Source organism: Schistocerca cancellata, chromosome 11 (assembly GCF_023864275.1).
Source record: "Schistocerca cancellata isolate TAMUIC-IGC-003103 chromosome 11, iqSchCanc2.1, whole genome shotgun sequence".
In the NCBI taxonomy this organism is placed as follows: Eukaryota; Metazoa; Arthropoda; class Insecta; order Orthoptera; family Acrididae; genus Schistocerca; species Schistocerca cancellata.
The window spans coordinates 167,442,904-167,463,646 of record NC_064636.1 but is presented as its reverse complement, the minus strand read 5'-3'; the positions used below and the strand labels follow the sequence as shown (position 1 = coordinate 167,463,646).

At 42.6% G+C, this 20,743-nt stretch overlaps 1 protein-coding gene across 1 annotated transcript in view; it reads right to left on the bottom strand.

Annotated features, from left to right (window-relative positions):
* Positions 1-20,743, bottom strand: part of LOC126108559 (NADH dehydrogenase [ubiquinone] 1 beta subcomplex subunit 8, mitochondrial) — a 31,296-nt gene that overhangs the window by 3,643 nt on the left and 6,910 nt on the right. Inside the window, exons 2-3 of the mRNA XM_049913846.1 lie at positions 17,011-17,231; positions 9,431-9,589 (exon numbers count right to left, since the gene is read on the bottom strand). Of these exons, the coding sequence (XP_049769803.1) occupies positions 9,431-9,589; positions 17,011-17,231 (380 nt within the window). The remainder of the gene's footprint in view (positions 1-9,430; positions 9,590-17,010; positions 17,232-20,743) is intronic.

Below are 20,743 nucleotides of genomic sequence, written 5' to 3'. Positions count from 1 at the left end.
CGACATTTTTTATCTTATACAGACGTTGCAGAATGCAGCACCTTATTCTGCCCGTTTACAAATCTCTATTTGAATACGCGTGCCTAAATCAGTTTCTTTGGCGCTTCAGTGTAAATTAGTCGCCCACCGAATTCTGCTGTGTCTATGTGAAGGTTTATCTCATTAACAGCTGGAAGGATTTAACTAATAGATGTACTGATTCACAGTGAAGGTTTGTGCATATGATTTGTAAACATTTTGTGCAGGTAGGGTGAATTATGATGACTGTCAGCTAAGTTGTGCCTCCTGAGAGCTTTCCTGGTGGGCACTGCTTAAATCATTCATTCAAATTATACTAGGACTACTGACCTGACCCCGCTTCACGCAGTTAGCACTAAGTATCTACAGCCAGACAACTTGTCTGGCATTGTGCTAATATATACTACTATACAGACAAGTCATTTAACACTGCTACCAAAAAAGCTCGAAAAGTTCTCAGCCAATTTAAATCAAATTTTACATGTTACTTTAATAAACATTCAGACAGACATACACTATATATTTTTAAACTGATATGTAATATATCAAGATAAAGCATCATTACCGAACATCTCGAAAAGTCTCTGACCAGTTCACTTCCAATTTTATACGATACTCAAAAGAACATTCAGATGGGCATAGACTGTATATTTCTGTCGTGCATGTTGTCCAACTAGGATAGCATGGCATTTAAACTGTTAGACGGCATTTAAACTGTCAGACAAACTGATTCTCCCTTATACAGAGTGTTTTACAAAGATACGCAAATATTTTAATACATTATTCTACATGTAAAACTAAACAAAAAAGGTCATATAAACATAGGTCCGCAAATGTTAAGCTACGGAGTTATGGCTTATAAAAGATTTTGCCTGAAATTTATCAAGTTGGCTAATATGAGGCCATCGCAAAACTGTATGAGGTTAAAGTAAAGCACAATTTCCATTTATATTGTTGTTATTGATCTGTGGAATCTAATAAAACGTGTCCCAGACGTGTATCTGCAATAGTTTTCCAGACATCCAGAGAAGCAAAGATGTAATTTTGTAAAATTTGTAATTTATTATCTACTTGGCCCAACCTGTTTTTATAAATTTCAGACAATTGCACAAAGTTTTCAACAGACGTCGTAGGGAATTTAAGTTTGGAAAAAAACGATGGTAATAACATTAACAGGAACTGTACAAATGTGTCAGATAATCTGCTTTTATTAATGGCATAGCATACGTGAATTCATGTTAAACCAGAAAAAACAGCTCAGTGTTAAGTAAGTTGTACAGTGTACATACAATTTCACCATACATTCACAACAAATGTTCAAATATGTCTCCACTGAGTTCAATGCATTTAGCTGCACAAGTTTGAACAGAATTTGTTGCTCACGTCAGTTTCACAGGGTGGTCGTTAATTTCGTCTGCCGAATTTGTAATGCGAGCAAGTAATGCCTCGCTCGTATCGACTGTGTCCTCGTAAACTACGTCTGGGACACGTTTCATTAGGTTCACCAGACCCACGACATAAAATAAATGGAAATTGTGCTTTACTTAACCTCGTAAAGTTTTGCGATGGCTTCATATTAGTGAAGTTGCTAAATTTCAGGCAAAATCTTTTATTAGCCGTAACTCCGTAACTAAACATTTGTGGACTTAGGTTTATATGAACTTTTTTCTTTAGTCTTACTTGTAGAATAACATATTAAAATATTTGCACGTCTCTGTGAACCACCCCGTATAGTCCTCCTCGCCAATGGCCTTGCCGCAGTGGTAACGCCGGTTCCCTGCAGATCGCCAAAGATTAGTGCTGTCAGGCCGGTCTAGCACTCGGGTGGGCAACCGTCCGATCTGGCGAGTGAGGTTTGCAAGCTGATTGCACTGGGCCCTTGCGAGGCCAACTGGAGAGCTACTCGGCTGAGAAGTATCAGCTCCAGCCACGAAGACCGACAACGGCCGGGAGAGTGATGCGCTGGAAACGTGCCCGTCCGTATCCCCATCCAGTGACGCCTATCGTCTGAGGATGACACGGCGGTCGGTCAGTACCGTTGGGCATTCTGAGGCCTGTTCGGACAAAGTTTTTTTTATATATTCTTTTTTATTATATATTTAAGCAAAAACTGTACAAACATGCTGTTTTGTTTTCTTCGTCGTAGTTGCTTTTTGCAGAAAATAGGAAAGGTGTATTTATGGCTTATCAGCTTATAATTAGAATACTACTATGGAATCTCAATTTTCAATAAGAGTACACGAGGAGGAGATGGACAGAGGTGGGGAAGGGGGGGGGGGAAGCGGGGGGGGGGGGGGGGGGGCGGCAGGGAACTGTCAGAGTGGGAGGAGATGGACAGACAGGGAGAAGCAGGAAAAGAACACACACACACACACACACACACACACACACACACACACACACACACACACAGAGAGAGAGAGAGAGAGAGAGAGAGAGAGAGAGAGAGAGAGAGAGAGAGAGAGAGAGAGATATATGGGGGGGGGGGGAGATATGGACAAGGTATTTGTACAGGATGCTACAAAAAGGTACGGCCAAACTTTCAGGAAACAATCCTGACACACAAAGAAAGAAAATATGTTACGAGGAAATGTGTCCGGAAATGCTTACTTTCCATGTTAGAGCCCATTTTATTACTTCTCTTCAAATCACATTAATCATGGATACATGCATCCACCCTCCGTCGCATGGAATCCCTGATGCAGCCCTGGAGAATGGCGTATTGTATCACAGCCGTTCACAATACGAGCACGAAGAGTCTCTACATTTGGTACCGGGGTTGCATAGACGAGAGCTTTCAAATGCCCCCGTAAATGAAAGCCAAGAGGGTTCAGGTCAGGAGAGCGTGGAGGCCACGGAATTGGTCCGCCTACGCTCAATGGAGCACGTTATCACGATTTCATACGGGATACTCTACCTGTGCTGTTAGAACATGTGCCTTTACAAGTACGACACAACACGTGGTTCATGCCCGATGGAGCTCCTGCACATTTCAGTCGAAGTGTTCGTACGCTTCTCGACAACAGATATTTGTAAACATTGCACTGACTGCAAAACCACGTTCGTTATGAACACTAACCTGTTGATGCTACGTACTGATGTGCTTGATGCTAGTACTGTAGAGCAATGAGCCGCATGTCAACACAAGCACCAAAGTCAACATTAACTTCCTCCAATTGCGCCAACTGGCAGTGGATCGAGGAAGTACAGTACATACTGACGAAACTAAAATGAGCTCTAACGTGGAAATTAAGCGTTTCCGGACACATGTCCACATAATATCTTTTCTTTATTTGTGTGTGAGGAATGTTTCCTGAAAGTTTGGCCGTACCTTTTTGTAGCACCCTGTAGATTCAGGTCAAGCTTCACTGCTCTCTAGAGTTGCGGCGACTGTTGACTGCTTTTCCCACCATATATTGCCTCCTCTGTGACCAGCTTGTAGTTTCCATCACTGGCACGACATGTCACTCAAAATGCCAATTACACATGGAACAGATAACAGGGTATACATCACAGTTTCCTCATAGCTGTAATTACGAGTGAGGATTGAAAAGTAACACACAAACAGTTTTTTCCTCCCCTGGAATTGCAGCTGCAATGTTGAAATTTGATGAAAATATAATATGCTACAAGGGGTACTCTGTTTTCATGAGCAGGTCTAGCACGAGAAGTCTGGATTACAGAAAAAAAACTGGTGTGTATTACTGTTATCAACTTGTGAAGAACAGCTAAGTGTAGTTCATATTTATGGCCAAATGGCATCAACCGTGTAAAATTTATAGGGACAAACACGGTGTGTATGGAGGACAACCGTACGGACCGAAGCCGTCTCCAGGTGGTGTGCATTCTTCCGAGAGGATCGTATGAACCTTAGTGATTCGCCACATTCCAGGAGACTGGTGAGAGCTGCAACTCCTGATAGTGTCAGCAGCGTTGGGGTGACAATTTTGAATGACTGGTGTGTGCAACTGCGAACCTTATTGCAGGAATTTCCCATGGTGCAGTGTACAATATTGTTCGTGACATGTTGAAATTTTGTAAAATTAGTGCTCACTGAGTACCTAAGGACCTGACGGATAACCACAATAGCTGGCAACTGACAAGTTTGGACCACTTACCGTGTTACGCTGCAAGAGGAGAACGACTTTTTGAAAGAAATCGTCACCGTCGACGAGTCTTGCGACTACCACTACACGTCCGAAATTGAGCAGGCGTCTACGGAGTGGAAACGTGCTCATTCCCCAGTACAAAAAATGAGAGTGAGTTATTCTGTAAGGAAAGTGCTTGTGACAGTATTCTGTGATATGCACGACGTGTTACTGGTGGACTTTGTTGAACTGTGAATGCTGCAGCCTACATTAAAACTTCGGTTTAGCCGAATAGCGCCCTTCGTGACAAATGCCACAATGTTTATGCTGGCGGTGTCAAACTTCTTGGTGAAAGTGCTCAAACTCACGTTGCTGCTCCTATTTGTGAGAAAATTGCCAAATTTGGGTAGGAGGTGTTCCAGCGTCCACCGTACAGTTCAGACCCCGCACCGTCAGACTTTCATCTGTTCGGACCCGTGCAGAAAATCCCGGCCGGCCGACACTTTGCGACAGATGCGGAAGTGAAATTGGCAGTCCGCAGACGGCTATACTCCGACCAAATGGACTTCTACAAACAGTGCATACCGAAACTGGTACCACAAAATGTGCCGAGAATGTCGGCGACTGTGTCGAAATGTAGGTAAAAGGTGTAAGTGATATTTTTGGTTTTGTTATCTATTCAATTATGTAACATTATTCTCCGAATTTTAATCATAACTCACAGTGGCCCACAAATCAGATCACTGTCGCAAGAGGCAAGTCATCCGGTTGCAGATACTTTGTGCTACCCGTGTGAAAAGGGCAGGTCACTACAGTCGGTGACAGCGTTCGTGGCCTCTGGCAGCACAGCGGCTCACGAGGAAAGCCGCACTGTGAACTCGGCCGAAAGTGCACAGACAGCTACCGTGTTAAGTTCCCGCACCTAGGCGACGACACAGACCAGCTCGCCCGAATCTGCCTCACGTTTGAAGAACGAGTACGGATTAAAAGTAAGTCCCCTTGCCCGCTTGTGAAACACTCCGTGCCTTCTCGGCATTTCAGCCATTGTGAGAAAACACACAGATTACTACACAAATTGGTCAGTCTTACTTTCGTGCACACAAAACACGACAGAACACTCAAATACGATGGAAGTTTACACGGTACAAAAAGCAAAACAGACCGAGTGTCGACTGTACAGCTGCGCAGCTGTCTACTGCGTATCCCCGGCCGAGAGGCCACAAACACTGTCGCGGACCACAGTCAGCTAGAAATAATAGCAACACGGGACCGACAACAGTCCACAGCGTGGTCGGAGTCCAGGCAGTGAGTAAACATAACAGCACAACTTGCAGCACCTGAAGAAGACAACTGGGCCGATTCTTTAAATATTGTTAATAAAAAGGAAGCAACAACTCTGCAGAACACCTGAAAGTACACCATTAAGCTACATTCATACAACTAGGAAGTGTCTGGGTTTTTATAGATAGTGCATGTCACATAGGAAGACGGGTGTGTGTGTGTGTGTGTGTGTGTGTGTGTGTGTGTGTGTGAGAGAGAGAGAGAGAGAGAACAGAAAATTCTGGTCCTATGTAAAATAACTGTGTGGGTGGAAGCACTTTCCCCAAGAAGTTTGACACCGCCAGCAGAAACATTGTGGCATTTGTCACGAAGGGCGCTATTCGGCTAAACCGAAGTTTTAATGTAGGCTGCAGCATTCACAGTTCAACAAAGTCCACCAGTAACACGTCGTGCATATCACAGAATACTGTCACAAGCACTTTCCTTACAGAATAACTCACTCTGATTTTTTTGTACTGGGGAATGAGCACGTTTCCACTCCGTAGACGCCTGCTCAATTTCGGACGTGTAGTGGTAGTCGCAAGACTCGTCGACGGTGACGATTTCTTTCAAAAAGTCGTTCTCCTCTTGCAGCGTAACACGGTAAGTGATCCAAACTTGTCAGTTGCCAGCTATTGTGGTTATCCGTCAGGTCCTTAGGTACCCAGTGAGCACTAATTTTACAAAATTTCAACATGTCACGAACAATATTGTACACTGCACCATGGGAAATGTTGAATTCCTGCAATTATCATCTACCAGACAGTCTGGGCAGCAACAGAAGACAGCAAAAGGAAAGCCAGAGCTTAAAATTCCACATTAAGAAATAATTTATGTAGTAGGATCACACAAACATACCACTATTCCACAAACCCCCGCGTGAAGGACACAGAAATCGGCACATATGCCACAGAGGAGCAACTGAAAGAGTTGAAAAATATCTTGCGAGGTCCAGACGGAATCCCAGTTCAATTTTACAGAGAGTACTCTGTGAAATTGGTTCCTTATGTAGCGCACGTTTACGGTGACCGGAAAAATGCACACACGATTACTATACATGTGAAGGGTAACAAAATGGACCCGCATAATTACAAATATCCTTAACATCAGTTCAGTGCAAAATAATTGAACACATTCCGAGTTCATCTCACTTATTCCCAACACACACAAATGGTCTGACAGATAATGTGGGCAGCAATTTACCACCATTAGCTGATGCTGCTGTGCTTATCGGAAGGTGTCATCGTTAAGTGACTATACTCTGTCCCTCGTAAGAATAAATCTGATGTAAACAAACACAAATGCAATGATTGGTGGTGTTATGCTCTCAGAAGTAGGTCCTACTTATATATTAGATATCTTATTACTAAGGTATGTTAAATGAAACTTTAAGATATTCTACTAAATTAACAATCACCAACGTTTAATCGTGCTTTAGCTACGTAGTTTTTATTTCAAAAATAGCGTTCAGTTGCAGTCACTGCACTGATGCGGTCAGATTGTCGCACTGTTAATACGCAGTACGAAAACGGTCGAAGCTGCTTCCTACTCCGTAGTGAAACACGTGAGTGGAACACAGTTAAAAAGTGCTCACAAACAGGTTATTTTTAATGTTTTGCTTTTAACGTTTCTGAGGTACTGTGTTCGATACAGCAGAATGTGGATACGCATTTGACATATAGCGTAATTTGCCACTGTACCATTACAATACGAGCCATACAGAACTGATCTGGAGCCAAGTTAAGGGATTTGTCAAGAGAAATAATAAGACTTAAGCAGCCACACATACCGGAACTAACGCACGCAGCTTTTTCACACGTCACTACCGAATACCGGTGGGACGTAGAACGGTTCTTCATAAAAGAAGAGGAGAAAACGCGGCGCCCGGGTGGCTACGTGGGTTCTGTCGACCGTCGATTCGTTATCGATGTAGCAGATGACAATTCCAGAACTGAAATGTATTTTTTTGATTCTGGTAAGGAAGGAACTAAGAGATTACCAGACAACTGACAGTAATTAATACCTTCAGTGGCTTCAGTATTCAACAATACGGTGTAATCTCTACAGTACGCTTTTGAGCCACACTTAGCTCACTCAGAAAAATTACCCTGTTTTTAAGTTAGGAATTTTCATCACTATGTTAGGTGGGAACAAGAGCATTTTTCACTTTCTGTCTGGTCGCCTAAGAACCGTGCGGTAGTGCTGGAGTTTTGCCAGGTGGCACTGGCTGTATCTTGACATTCACTGTTGTGCAAAAAGCACACCCCCTTCAAACATTGCTCTTCTTTTCTTTTGTCTTTTTTAATAGAATTTCACAGTAGTGTTCAGCATCGGGTTCATGAACCCTCCCCCCATCTTCCACGCCCCTGGACAAACTACACCGAGGAGCATCACTCACCTTCCAGTTCAGAGTGCTCGAGAAATCCCTGTGCAGAGGCGATTCTGGCCTGTGAGCCGCTTTTGTACGCTCCTCACACCCAATTTTTGAATACCGTGTGTTTCAATAACAATTTCGTGCAGATGAGATCTGAATATTTCTGGAACACATTGGGTTCATCTCCCTGAACTCAATCTATTTCTTCCATGTCATTCCCCGTGCCGTCAATCACAATTCGGGGATGCCACTCCTCTGTTCCCCGCGAACGTTCGTTCTGCCACGTTTGAACTCTTGACGCCACTCGTACACGTTAGTACGATTCGGCACATCGAGCCTATAAACGGGTCCGATTTAGTTAAAAATGTGGAACGCACATTTCCCTTTGCGAGAAGAAACCGGATTACACTCCTCACCTCACATCTGGTGGGATTCCAAGTACAGAAACTTACTTCTACAATGCACTACGAGAGTTTTCTGCCGATAAGAGACAAATCGGCACACACTCCACTGTCAACACCTCGCCCTCTAATGTCTCGCTGCCAACTTTGTCGAGGAGGAAAAAAGAAATTCCTTTCACTGTCAGAGGCTGAGGACTCTTCCTTTCTGGGCACACCTCATACAAAGGCAACTGTCCCTCCTGCAGGTAATGACTGCTTTTGCTAAATAAATCTGTAATGACACTAAGTTACAGCCACACTGCAGTCCGGACGAAAATTGTATTTTAGCCCAATACGATACACAGCAGAGTGTCTGGAGGAGGACCACCACATTGGCTGCTGCCAGAAGAAGGGGGAGGGTGAACAACAACAACAACAACAACAACAACAACAACAACAACAACAACGTGTACAGACAGTAGTTCTGGTAATCTAACTGTGGTAACAAATTTCCACTTCACTAAAAGAATATGTACTGTGAATATTAGGTTCTATGTGTAATTCCAGTTTCATGTGAAGCCAACTAAATAGTTTATCTAAAAACAAAGATGCTGTAACTTACCAAATGAAAGCATTGCTTTGTTGAAAGGAGACAATAAAAAACACACAACACGCACACAAATTTCAAGCTTCGCAACCCACGGTTGCTTCATCAGGAAAGATGGAAGGAGAGGGAAAGACGAAAGGATGTGGGTTTTAAGGGAGATGGTAAGGAGTCATTCCAATCCCGGGAGCGGAAAGACTTACCTTAGGGGGAAAAGGGACAGGTATACACTCGCGCGCGCGCGTGCGTGCGTGTGCGCGCGCACGCACACACATATCCATCGGCACACAGTACTGCCGATGGATGTGCGTGTGCATGTATACCTGTCCCTTTTCCCCCTAAGGTAAGTCTTTCCGCTCCCGGGATTGGAATGACTCCTTACCCTCTCCCTTAAAACCCACATCCTTTCGTCTTTCCCTCTCCTTCCCTCTTTCCTGACGAAGCAACTGTGGGTTGCAAAGCTTGAAATTTGTGTGTGTGTTTTTTATTGTCTCCTATCAACATAACATCTCTTTCGTTTGGTAAGTTACAGTATCTCTGTTTTTAGACATATTTTTCCCACATGGAATGTTTCCCCTCTATTATATTCATACAACTAAATAGTTTTGAAGATTGTGGAGCAGGGTAGTCAACAAAGAATACTTGCCACAGGTCTGAACATCTTGTAGTCATCCAGCAGGTAGTACAGCCCAAAGAATCCACCGACGACCCCGACAAAGGCCAGCGCCTGCTGCGTTGCCGTAAAACGCGGTCTTCCAGAAACGTCGTATCGGTCCTCCCCGAACATGTCAAACTCTACGTGCAGCTGAAACCACACGAAACATTCGCATCATTGGTAGTCAACAGAAACATATCCACTTATCTATTAGTACTCCCCCAACACACACACACATACACACACACACACACACACACACACACACACACACACACACACACTTACAGTGATTTCAATTTCAGGAAATGGAAATGTGTGGTGGAAGTAATATTACATCACACCTGTTATGGCGATTTTCCTTGGTGTCTAACATATGTTTATGAGCCCCACAAATGATGGCTGCAGTCTTTGTAGTTTCTACTGTGACCACCAGATGGCAGAAGCAGCATCACTGGAAAAATTTGTTAGTTTTTAAAGCTCTATTACTGTCAGTCGCTTTTAAGGTTGTCATCTGACATTTTGAGTTTGCTCTATTTCATGCTTTTTGTGTGTTTTCGTGTCTATTTAGCATTGAAAATGTGCAGTGAAGAGGAGACACATTTGCAGCAAATGATGTACAAGACTCTTAACATGCCTGTAGAAGATGAAAATTAAAGCATCTGATGCTGATCAGTTTACATATCATCTGAGTATATTGGTAAGTGCAGATCTTTCTCAAAATTGAGTTCTTGCATGTGTTTATCATATTATTTTCACAGATTGTGTTGTTATGATCAACTGTCCACCAGGAAATGAATCTGAAGATTTTAGTGCAGTGAATGTAATATTGGACTACGTATCTTGCTACGTATCAAGTTGCAGCACACTGTGCTCCACCATGAATGCTGAATTTTAGATGATAAACGGGTATTCAATGGACAAATATATTATACTAGAACTGACATGTGATTACATTTTCACGCATTTTGGGTGCATAGATCCTGAGAAATCAGTACCCAGAACAACCACCTCTGGCCATAATAACGGCCTTGATATGCCTGGGCATTGAGTCAAACAGAGCTCGGATGGCGTGTACAGGTACAGCTACCAACACAGCTTCAACACGATACCACAGTTCATCAAGAGTAGTGACAAGCGAATTGTGACGAGCCAGTTGCTCGGCCACCATTGACCAGACGTTTTCGATTGGTGAGAGATCTGGAAAATGTGCTGGCCAGGGCAGCAGTCAAACATTTTCCGTATCCAGAAAGGGCCGTACAGGACCTGCAACATGCGGTCGTGCATTATCCTGCTGAAATGTAGGGTTTCGCAGGGATCAAATGAAGGTTAGAGCCACGGGTCGTAACACATCTGAAATGTAATGTCCACTGTTCAAAGCACAGTCAATGCGAACAAGAAGTGACCGAGACGTGTAACCAATGGCACCCGATACCATCACGCCGGGTGATACGCCAGTATGTGCGTTAACCGCGATGTCGCCAAACACGGATGTGACCTTCACGATGCTGTAAACAGAATCTGGATTCATCCAAAAAAAAGATGTTTTGCCATTCGTGCACCCAGGTTCGTCATTGAGTACACCTTCGCAGACGCTCCTGTCCGTGATACAGCGTCAAGGGTAGCCGCAGCATTGGTCTCCGAGCTGATACTCCGTGCTGCTGCAAACGTCGTCAAACTGTTCGAGCAGATGGTTGTTGTCTTGCAAACGCCTCTATCTGTTGACTCAGGGATCGAGACATGGCTGCACGATCCGTTACAGCCGTGCGGATAAGATGCCTGTCATCTCGACTGCTAGTGGTACGAGGCCTTTGGGATCCAGCACGGCATTCCATATTAACCTCCTGAACCCACCGATCCCATATTCTCCTAACAGTCATTGGATCTCGACCAATTCGAGCAGAAATGTCGTGATACAGTAAACTGCAATTGTGATAGGCTACAATCTGACCTTTATCAAAGTCGGAAACGCGATGGTACGCATTTCTCCTCCTTACACGAGGCATCACAACAATGTTTTGTCAGGCAATGCTGGTCAACTGCTGTTTGTGTATGAGAAAGAGGTTGGAATCTTTCCTCGTGTCAGCACGTTGTAGGTGTCGCCACCGGCGCCAATGTGATTGCTCTGAAAAGCTAATCATTTGCATATCACAGCATCTTCTTCCTGTCGGTTAAATTTCCCGTCTGTAGCACGCCATCTTCATGGTGTAGCAATTTTAATGGCCAGTAGCGTACTATAAAAAAAATTTGAATAGGTAGACCACATGTTTGCTTATGCATCTGAATATTAGAAGTCCTTTTCAGTATTTTGTTCAGCAATAAATGCAACTAAATTGCAGTTACATTTTTGTATTGAGTTTCAACACTAACAATACCACAATAAGCACGTTTAATGCAGACAGTCGAATAAACTAAAAATGTTTTGAATCCAACTACAAATTTCTACACACAATTTATAGCTTACTGATTTTAGCTAGCCCACCAGTACTGGTGGTACAGCGCTGTAAGTGTTAATAACTGGCTGTCACAAAATATTTTTTACTTCCTTTTTTGTTGTGTATTAACTTAATCCTATCATGAGCTGAAGAGTGAATCCATATCTGATGTTAGCTTGTCTCTCCATTATATACAGTTCTGTCAAAATGTAAATCATAAACTGCAAAATTAAAAAAAAAATACATGTTTAATTGGAATAATAATTACTTTTCCAGTACGAACATAAGTTTTACGGAAGTACAAATATGAAAGACATCTTTATTACATAGGAATTGTGTGTCAGCTGGTACATATTCCCTTTCTTGTTTCTCTTTGAACCATCTAATGCAGTCTCTTCTCCAACCAATTGATCTGTGTATGTCCATCTCAAGTAGGAAATTGTAGCCTCCCAACATACTAATATCTAGTGGCCACGATGCTGTCTTTCTGTCACATCGACTAGATGAAAGTGCTACCGTGTGTCTAAGTCTACATCTACATACATACATTACAAGCCAGCGTACAATGCGTGGCGGAGGGTATCCTGTACCACTTCCTTTGCTGTTCCACATGCAAACAGAGCTAGGGAAAACCACTGTCTATGTGCTTCCATATTAACCCTAACTTCTCTTACCTCATTTTTGTGGCACTCACCCAAAATGTATGTCAGTGGTAGTAAGATCATTCCGCAGTCAGCTTCAAATGTCATTTCTCTAAATTTCCTCAACAGCATTCCTCGAAAGGAATGTCACCTTGCCTGTGGTGATACTCATTTGAATTCCACAACCATCTCTGTGACAATTGTGTGCTGCTCAAACCTACTACTAACAAATCTAGCAATCTGCCTCTGCACGGCTTCGATGTCTTCCTTTAATTAGACCAGGTGCGGATCCCAACAATTCAAATGAGGATCACCACAGGTAAGGCGACGTTCCTTTCGAGGAATGCTGTTGAGGAAATTTAGAGAAATGACATTTGAAGCTGACTGCGGGATGATCTTACTACCACATTCATAACGGGTGGCAGGGACAAAGAATCCAGTGAAATTTTTTTAAGTGCTTTATCTGAAAACTACCTTCAGGAGTTAAACAGAGAACCGACTCGTGGCGATAACATATTAGACCTTCTGGTGACAAACAGACCCGAACTATTTGAAACAGTTAATGCGGAACAGGGAATCGGCGATCATAAATCGGTTACTGCATTGATGATTTCAGCCGTAAATAGAAATATTAAAAAAGGTAGGAAGATTTTTCTGATTAGCGAAAGTGACAAAAAGCAGATTTCAGAGTACCTGACGGCTCAACACAAAAGTTTTGTCTCAAGTACAGATAGTGTTGAGGATCAGTAGACAAAGTTCAAAACCATCGTACAATATGCGTTAGATGAGTACGTGCCAAGGAAGATCGTAAGAGATGGAAAAGAGCCACCGTGGTACAAAAACCGAGTTAGAAAACTGCTGCGGAAGCAAAGGGAACTTCACAGCAAACATAAACATAGCCAAAGCCTTGCAGACAAACAAAAACTACGCGAAGCGAAATGTAATGTGAGGAGGGTCATGCGAGAGGCGTCCAATGAATTCGAAAGTAAAGTTCTATGATACTGACTTGGCAGAAAATCCTAAGAAATTTTGGTCTTATGTCAAAGCGGTAGGTGGATCAAAACAAAATGTCCAAACACTCTGTGACCAAAATGGCACTGAAACAGAGGATGACAGACCAAAGGCCAAAATACTAAATGTCTTTTTCCAAAGCTGTTTCACAGAGGAAGACTGTACTGTAGTTCCTTCTCTAGATTGTCGCACAGATAACAAAATGATAGATATCGAAATAGACGACAGAGGGATAGAGAAACAATTAAAATCACTCAAAAGAGGAAAGGCCGCTGGGATACCAGTTCGATTTTACACAGAGTACGTGAAGGAACTTGCCCCCCTTCTTAGAGCGGTGTACCGTAGGTCTCTAAAAGAGCGTAGCGTCCCAAAGGATTGGAAAAGGGCACAGGTCATCCCTGTTTTCCAGAAGGGTCGTAGAACAGATGTGCAGAACTATAGACGTATATCTCTAACGTCTATCAGTTGTAGAATTTTGGAACACGTATTATGTTCGAGTATAATGACTTTTCTGGAGACTAGAAATCTGCTCTGTAGGAATCAGTATGGGTTTCGAAAAAGACGATTGTATGAAACCCAGCTCGCGCTATTCGTCCACGAGACTCAGAGGGCCATACACACGGGTTCACAGGTAGATGCCGTGTTTGACTTCTGCAAGGCGTTTGAAACAGTTCCCCACCGTCGTTTAATGAACAAAGTAAGAGCATGTGGACTATCAGACCAATTGTGTGATTGGATTGAAGAGTTCCTAGATAACAGAACACAGCATGTCATTCTCAATGGAGAGAAGTCTTCGAAGTATCCGAAGTAAGAGTGATTTCAGGTGTGCCGCAGGAGAGTGTCGTAGGACCGTTGCTTTTCACAATATACATAAATGACCTTGTGGATGACATCGGAAGTTCACCGAGGCTTTTTGCAGACGATGCTGTGGTATATCGAGACGTTGTAACAATGGAAAATTGTACTGAAATGCAGGAGGATCTGCAGCAAATTGACGCGCGGTGCAGGGAATGGCAATTGAATCTCAATGTAGACAAGTGTAATGTGCTGTGATTACACAGAAAGAAAGATCCCTTATCATTTAGCTACAATATAGCAGGTCAGCAACTGGAAGCAGTTAATTCCATAAATTATCTGGAAGCACGCATTAGGAGTGATTTAAAATGGAATTATCATATGAAGTTGATCGTCGGTAAAGCAGATGCCAGACTGAGATTCATTGGTACGATCCTAAGGAAATGCAATCTGAAAACAAAGGAGGTAGGTTACAGTACGCTTGTTCGCCCACTGCTCGAATACTGCTCAGCAGTGTGGGATCCGTACCAGATAGGGTTGATAGAAGAGAGAGAGAAGATCCAACAGAGAGCAGCTCGCTTCGTTACAGGATCATTTAGTAATCGCGAAAGTGTTACGGAGATGATAGATAAACTCCAGTGGAAGACTCTGAAGGAGAGATGCTCAGTAGCTCGGTACGGGCTTTTGTTGAAGTTTCAAGAACATACCTTCACCAAGGAGTCTAGCAGTATATTGCTCCCTCCTGCGTATATCTCGCGAAGAGACCTTGAGTATAAAATGAGACAGATTAGAGCCCACACAGAGGCATACCGACAATCCTCCTTTCCACGAACAATACGAGACTGGAATAGAAGGGAGAACCGCTAGAGGTACTCAAGGTACCCTCCGCCACACACCGTCAGGTGGCTTGCGGAGTATGGATGTAGATGTAGATGTGGAAGCAGTAATCAAGAATAGGTCGCACAATGGTCCTATATGCAATCTCCTTTACAGATGAACCAAACTTTCCAAAAATTCTCCCAACAAACGAAAGTCAACCATTCGTTTTCCCTAGCACAATCCTCACATGCTCATTACACTTCGTATCACTTTGCAGTGTTACACTGAGATATTTAAATAACGTGACTGACAAGCAGGTGCTACCAAAGCTGTATGTGAACATTACAGGTTTGTTTTCTACTCATCTGGATTAACTTACATTTATCTACATTTAGAGCCACCTGTCATTCATCACACCAACTGGAAATTTTGTCTAAGTCATCTTGCATCAGCCTACAGTCACTAAACAACAATTTCCCATACACCATAGCATCATCAGCAAACAACCACAGATATCTGCCAGATCACTCACGTATATAGATAGCATATAATAGTGGTCCTATGACACTTTCCTAGGGGCACTGCTGATGATAACCTCATCTGAAACACTCACCATCAAGGACAACATAATGGGTTCCATTATTTCAGAAGTCTTTGAGCCACTCTCGTATCTGGGAGACATTACTCAAACTATCAGTGAAAGAATTGAGATGACTGTTCAGAGAGTGAATCTCTGGACTGAAACAGCCTGAATCATTGAACTTTCCCATCAAGTTGGCTACACCATTCTCCTAATTTACATTCTCACACAGCCAGAGCTGGCAGACCCATCTTCTAAAGCTTAGTGAACTACAGTTCCTGAAGTGATTTAGGGAATTCATAGAAAACCCAAGTCAGGACAGTCGGATGTCAGTTCGAACAGCAGTCCTCCAGAATGCGAGTCCAGTGTGTTAACCACTGTGCCACCTCGCTCGGTCAGAACAATGTAATTTGTGACACCATCAGAAAAAGAAATGCAACATAAGTGACACAAAGGTTATTAATTTAATTTTCGCAAGTGAAACCGTCGCATTTCAACATAACCTGTGCTGGAGACCAGTCCGTCATCACAAACGTATATTTTATGCTATGCCAACCCACAACACCACTGTAATATTCCGGCCTAACCTAGACACCGGGCTGAGCTACAGTTCAGTCTGTCACCACAACCAGCTTTTTTTAGTTTTCACATTTGTCGGTTTCACCAACTCACAACCAAACTGTCACATTCTCATTCTCACCTAACCGCAACCTCCAAATTTGGGACAAACTTGTAAAAACAGTCAAATATTTGTGAATATCCGGTTTACAAATTAAACTACTGCTCGCCCCATTCACTGTAATTTAAGCTGTGCTAATTCACGACATATTTGGATGAAACAGTAAAATGTATGTGACAACAGCAAAGAAGACAACAGCTTCAGTATGACCTCTAGTAATTCATTGCGTTTTTTCTCACCTCTCACTGGCTACGTGAAACTGTCATCTCACCGGCTACGTGATACCGACAATATTGTCAACTCGTGACAGTAGATAAACAGTGCTGCGACTGCTGCTGACCCCGGTCCAGACTTTAGCTGAAAGATTTGATGTAGTAAAATTGCTTTTTCACTTATTACTACACGGGTACCGTTCATTTAAAAAAACACGTTTGTGCACCAAGTGTTACTCTTTTATTAACACGCTTCTTTACTACACGAGCCCCAATTTTTATGCTAAGTTTATCACTAGTTCCATTTCCGCTTCTTCTCAATGCTTCGCTCGATATTCTGTGCTCTAAACTGACTGTACATCCCGTGCAGAAAGCTCTCGCTATACCCCATATACTCACAGGCTCATTGTAGTTCCTCTTGTGCTCCGGGAAATCCCAGGGGTAGTAAGGGTCGCGGCTCTCGCCCGAGACCTCTGGCAGCTTAGGGTAGTCCCCGTAGCCCATGCCGTCATCCGGGTAGGGCTCGTACTGGTCCGGCCTCAGCCCGTACTTCTTGGCCGCCTCTTCACGCTCCTTTTGTGTCTGAGGGTACGGCCCAGGCTTCCAGTCCTTGTTCCAATCTGTGAAGATAAACCTTAGGAACTCATTCTCATCTTCACACAGAGTGACTACAGCATGTGTATCAGAAGGGGACACACACACACACACACACACACACACACACACACACACACACACACAGAGAGCGAGAGAGAGAGAGAGAGAGAGAGAGAGAGAGAGAGAGAGAGAGACTATACAGACATAGAAAAAATAACTTTGGGCGTACACCAAAGAGTTATAGGACCATTACTTTTCTTACATCTTTTCTGCTGTGAGCTCTTTGCTATTACCAACAGTTTACAGAATGCAGTCAGCAATTGAAGACACACCGCTGTATTATTGTCTATGGATAGAACAAGCAGTAAACATGAAGAGAAATGTGCCTCACAGTTTTACTGCACTTTGTAGGTCATTCAAAACAGCAAACAACTTACAGAAATGAAAATGCGCTTCACAGCAGTGAAGGTGGATTAGTGTCCATACCTCTGAAGTTATGCATTTTACAGCTCTGGTTCGATGGACACGTTTGTTCTGTTCAAAATATGGAATACTTTTTTTCAACAACCTGTATAAACTATCTAAGGAAGATCTACAATGGAATGTAACAATATTATGAAAAGGTTAGTCGATACCATATAGCGGAGATGATGGGTCGCAGGCAGGTACGACAGAAAGACTGCCAGAAAGCGTGCTTTTGGCCAATGAGGCCGAGGTCTTAGCAGCCAGAAACTGTGGTTACGTGTGTGTGAGTTGCATTTACACGAGTGTGTGTACGTCGTCTATTTCCGACGATGGCCTCGTTGGCCGAAAGCTCACTTTCTGGCAGTCTTTTCGTCGTGCCTATCTGCGACCCAGCATCTCCGCCATATAGTTAGCAGCAACTATCCTTTTCATAATACTGTTGCGCAAAGTAACTAGTTCCACGAGGCCTGTAGTGTATGATGCTGCTGTCCACAGATAAGTCTTACGCTAGAAAAATCTGCAGTGGATTGACACTTGGCACAGGTATTGTCAGCTGAACCTAGACATAAACAAATGTAACACATTCCACATAAATGAGGAGAATGACCCACTATTGTACAATTATACGATTTCAGGACTCTCTCTTAAAGCAGTCACTGTTCCGGCGTAAAGTGAAGCGCCGGCATGGCAGTACGGAACATTAGAGCAGAGAGGGTTGTGAAGAAGACGTTAGCCAATTGCACGCGGACCGACCCACCTCTGGATGATACCCCGACGGCAGAATCCTCTGTGCTAAGAGAACACGAGCGCTACACCCGAGTGGCCACAGCAGTTCTACGAGTTCCAGAATGCTTCTACTATGTAGCATTGTCTATACTGAAGAGATTTATGTTAACAGAATATTCTGTCGGTTATTGGTAGAACAACATTATAATAAATGAGCAGCACCAGTTTGCTTTTGTTCTAAAGTGTTAATTTTTATTGTGTTAACTGGTTTTTGGCTTACAAGGACATCTTCACAGACATTTTCTGAATATTGTCACCAAAGAAATTACAATGTTTGCAAAAAAAACAAAAAAAAAAACAAAAAAAAAACAAAAAAAAAAAAAAAAAAAAACATTGGAAGAGAAGTAACACATATAGACGGAAGCAGAAACGTACAGTAAGTAACAGTGTGGTGGTAATGCAATGAAAAAGTAAAATATTGAACAGTAAATAAATAAAAATGGAGTGGACAGGAAAAAATTTTAACACAAAATAGGAACAGCATGCCTATATAAGTTTCTATTAATAAACAAAACTAATAAAATAAAATTAGTACTTGACAAGGCTACATCAGGAGGTATAAAATATGGAGAGTGATATACAAACCAATTAAAAGAAGAAAAATTATCGATGTAACTACAGAATACATAAGGAACTTAAGCAATATCAATAAGATAAACAGAAACAAATAAATGCAGGAAAATGGAAGAGTTTGAGGGAATACACAGTAAACGCAATTGTTGAGAGTGTAGTGGTAATGCATTTTAACATCTACATTATATTCAAAACTGTGGCTATGTAACAGTATGCATTAAATAAATGAACCAAGTAATATATAAGCAATATTTGATGAGACAACTACAAGAAGTGTTAAACGTGGACAATAATACAAGTACCAGTTAAAGAAAGCCTTAACAATTGAAACTACAGTCTGTGCAGAATACATAGACAACTTTAATAAAACAAAAGAACTTAATGAATACAGGAAAATGAGAATATGTGGGAACAGACAGTGTGGGAAGTAATGAACAACAGAGATGACTACATGACGTTTAGGAGAGGGGAAGTGTTGAGCTGTGTCTGGTCATTTAGGATTAGATCTGAGCTGTGGGCTAGAGGTCTTAATTTCCAGGGCTTCCAGCAGGTTGAGTTTATGGCCTTTGTTTGCTAAGCGAAGTACATGGGACACTGGCTGGTAGTTGTGACCCTCACTGAGTACATGCTCAGCAAATGTGGAGTCAGAATTCTGCAACCTCCAGCTGCATTAATGATCACCCAGTCTAGTTGCTATGTCTCTGCCTGATTGACCGATGTAAAATTTGGCACAATCAGAACAGGTGATTTTGTATAACCCATTGTTGGCTAATAACTGGATCTTATATTTACTATTGAAAATACACTGAGCTGTCGTGTTCTTAACATAGTAGGAAAGCCTATACTTGCAGGCTTTCAGTGCTTTGGCTACAATCTGTGATACCTCACCAAGATATGATAGTGTACATCATTTCTTGCAGACAGTGGTGATCTGCAGAGATTTGTTATTTTGTCTGTTGCCCTTTGCTTGTGACACATCAGTATTTCACAAAGTTAAGTATTGTAATCATTTCCTTTTGTAATACACTTCATTAATACAATTTGCTTGAATTGTTGTCTAGTCATCTGAGAAAGCACGTTTCCTAGGCACCCCACATTTGACGAGTAGGCAGGATGCAACAGTCACATCCATAAAACATCTGCAAATCTGGGTGTAGAGTGATTTAAAGTGGAACAGGAAATATAAATCTAATCCTAGGTAAGGCAGATGCCTGATAGATTCACTGGAAGAATCCACAGAAAGAATAGTCCACCCACAGAGGTAACAGCTTACAATATCTTCATCAAACCAATACCTGAATATTGCTCATCAACCTGGAATCTGCACCAGATGCAGTTTATTGTGGAATCAGACAAGTCCCAAAAAACAGCAGAGCATTTCATTGCAAGTTCATTTAGTAAGCCTGAAAGCATCACAGATATGCTCATCTAAATTCAGTGGCAGATGCTGTAAAGACCATGAAGCTAAAATTAAGAGAGATTCAACTTCTCACAGATTCTTACCAGTGCACCATTTGTTAATGGAATATGAAAAGGCGGTTGTGACAATGGTATAAAGGCACCTTCTGCCACATGCAATGACATGGGTTACTGAGGGGGACAGGGAGGGAGGAGGGGTGGGGGTGGGGGGAGAGTGTGTGTGTGTGTGTGTGTGTGTGTGTGTGTGTGTGTGTGTGTGTGTGTGTACGCGCGCGCGCACTGTGATGCAGCA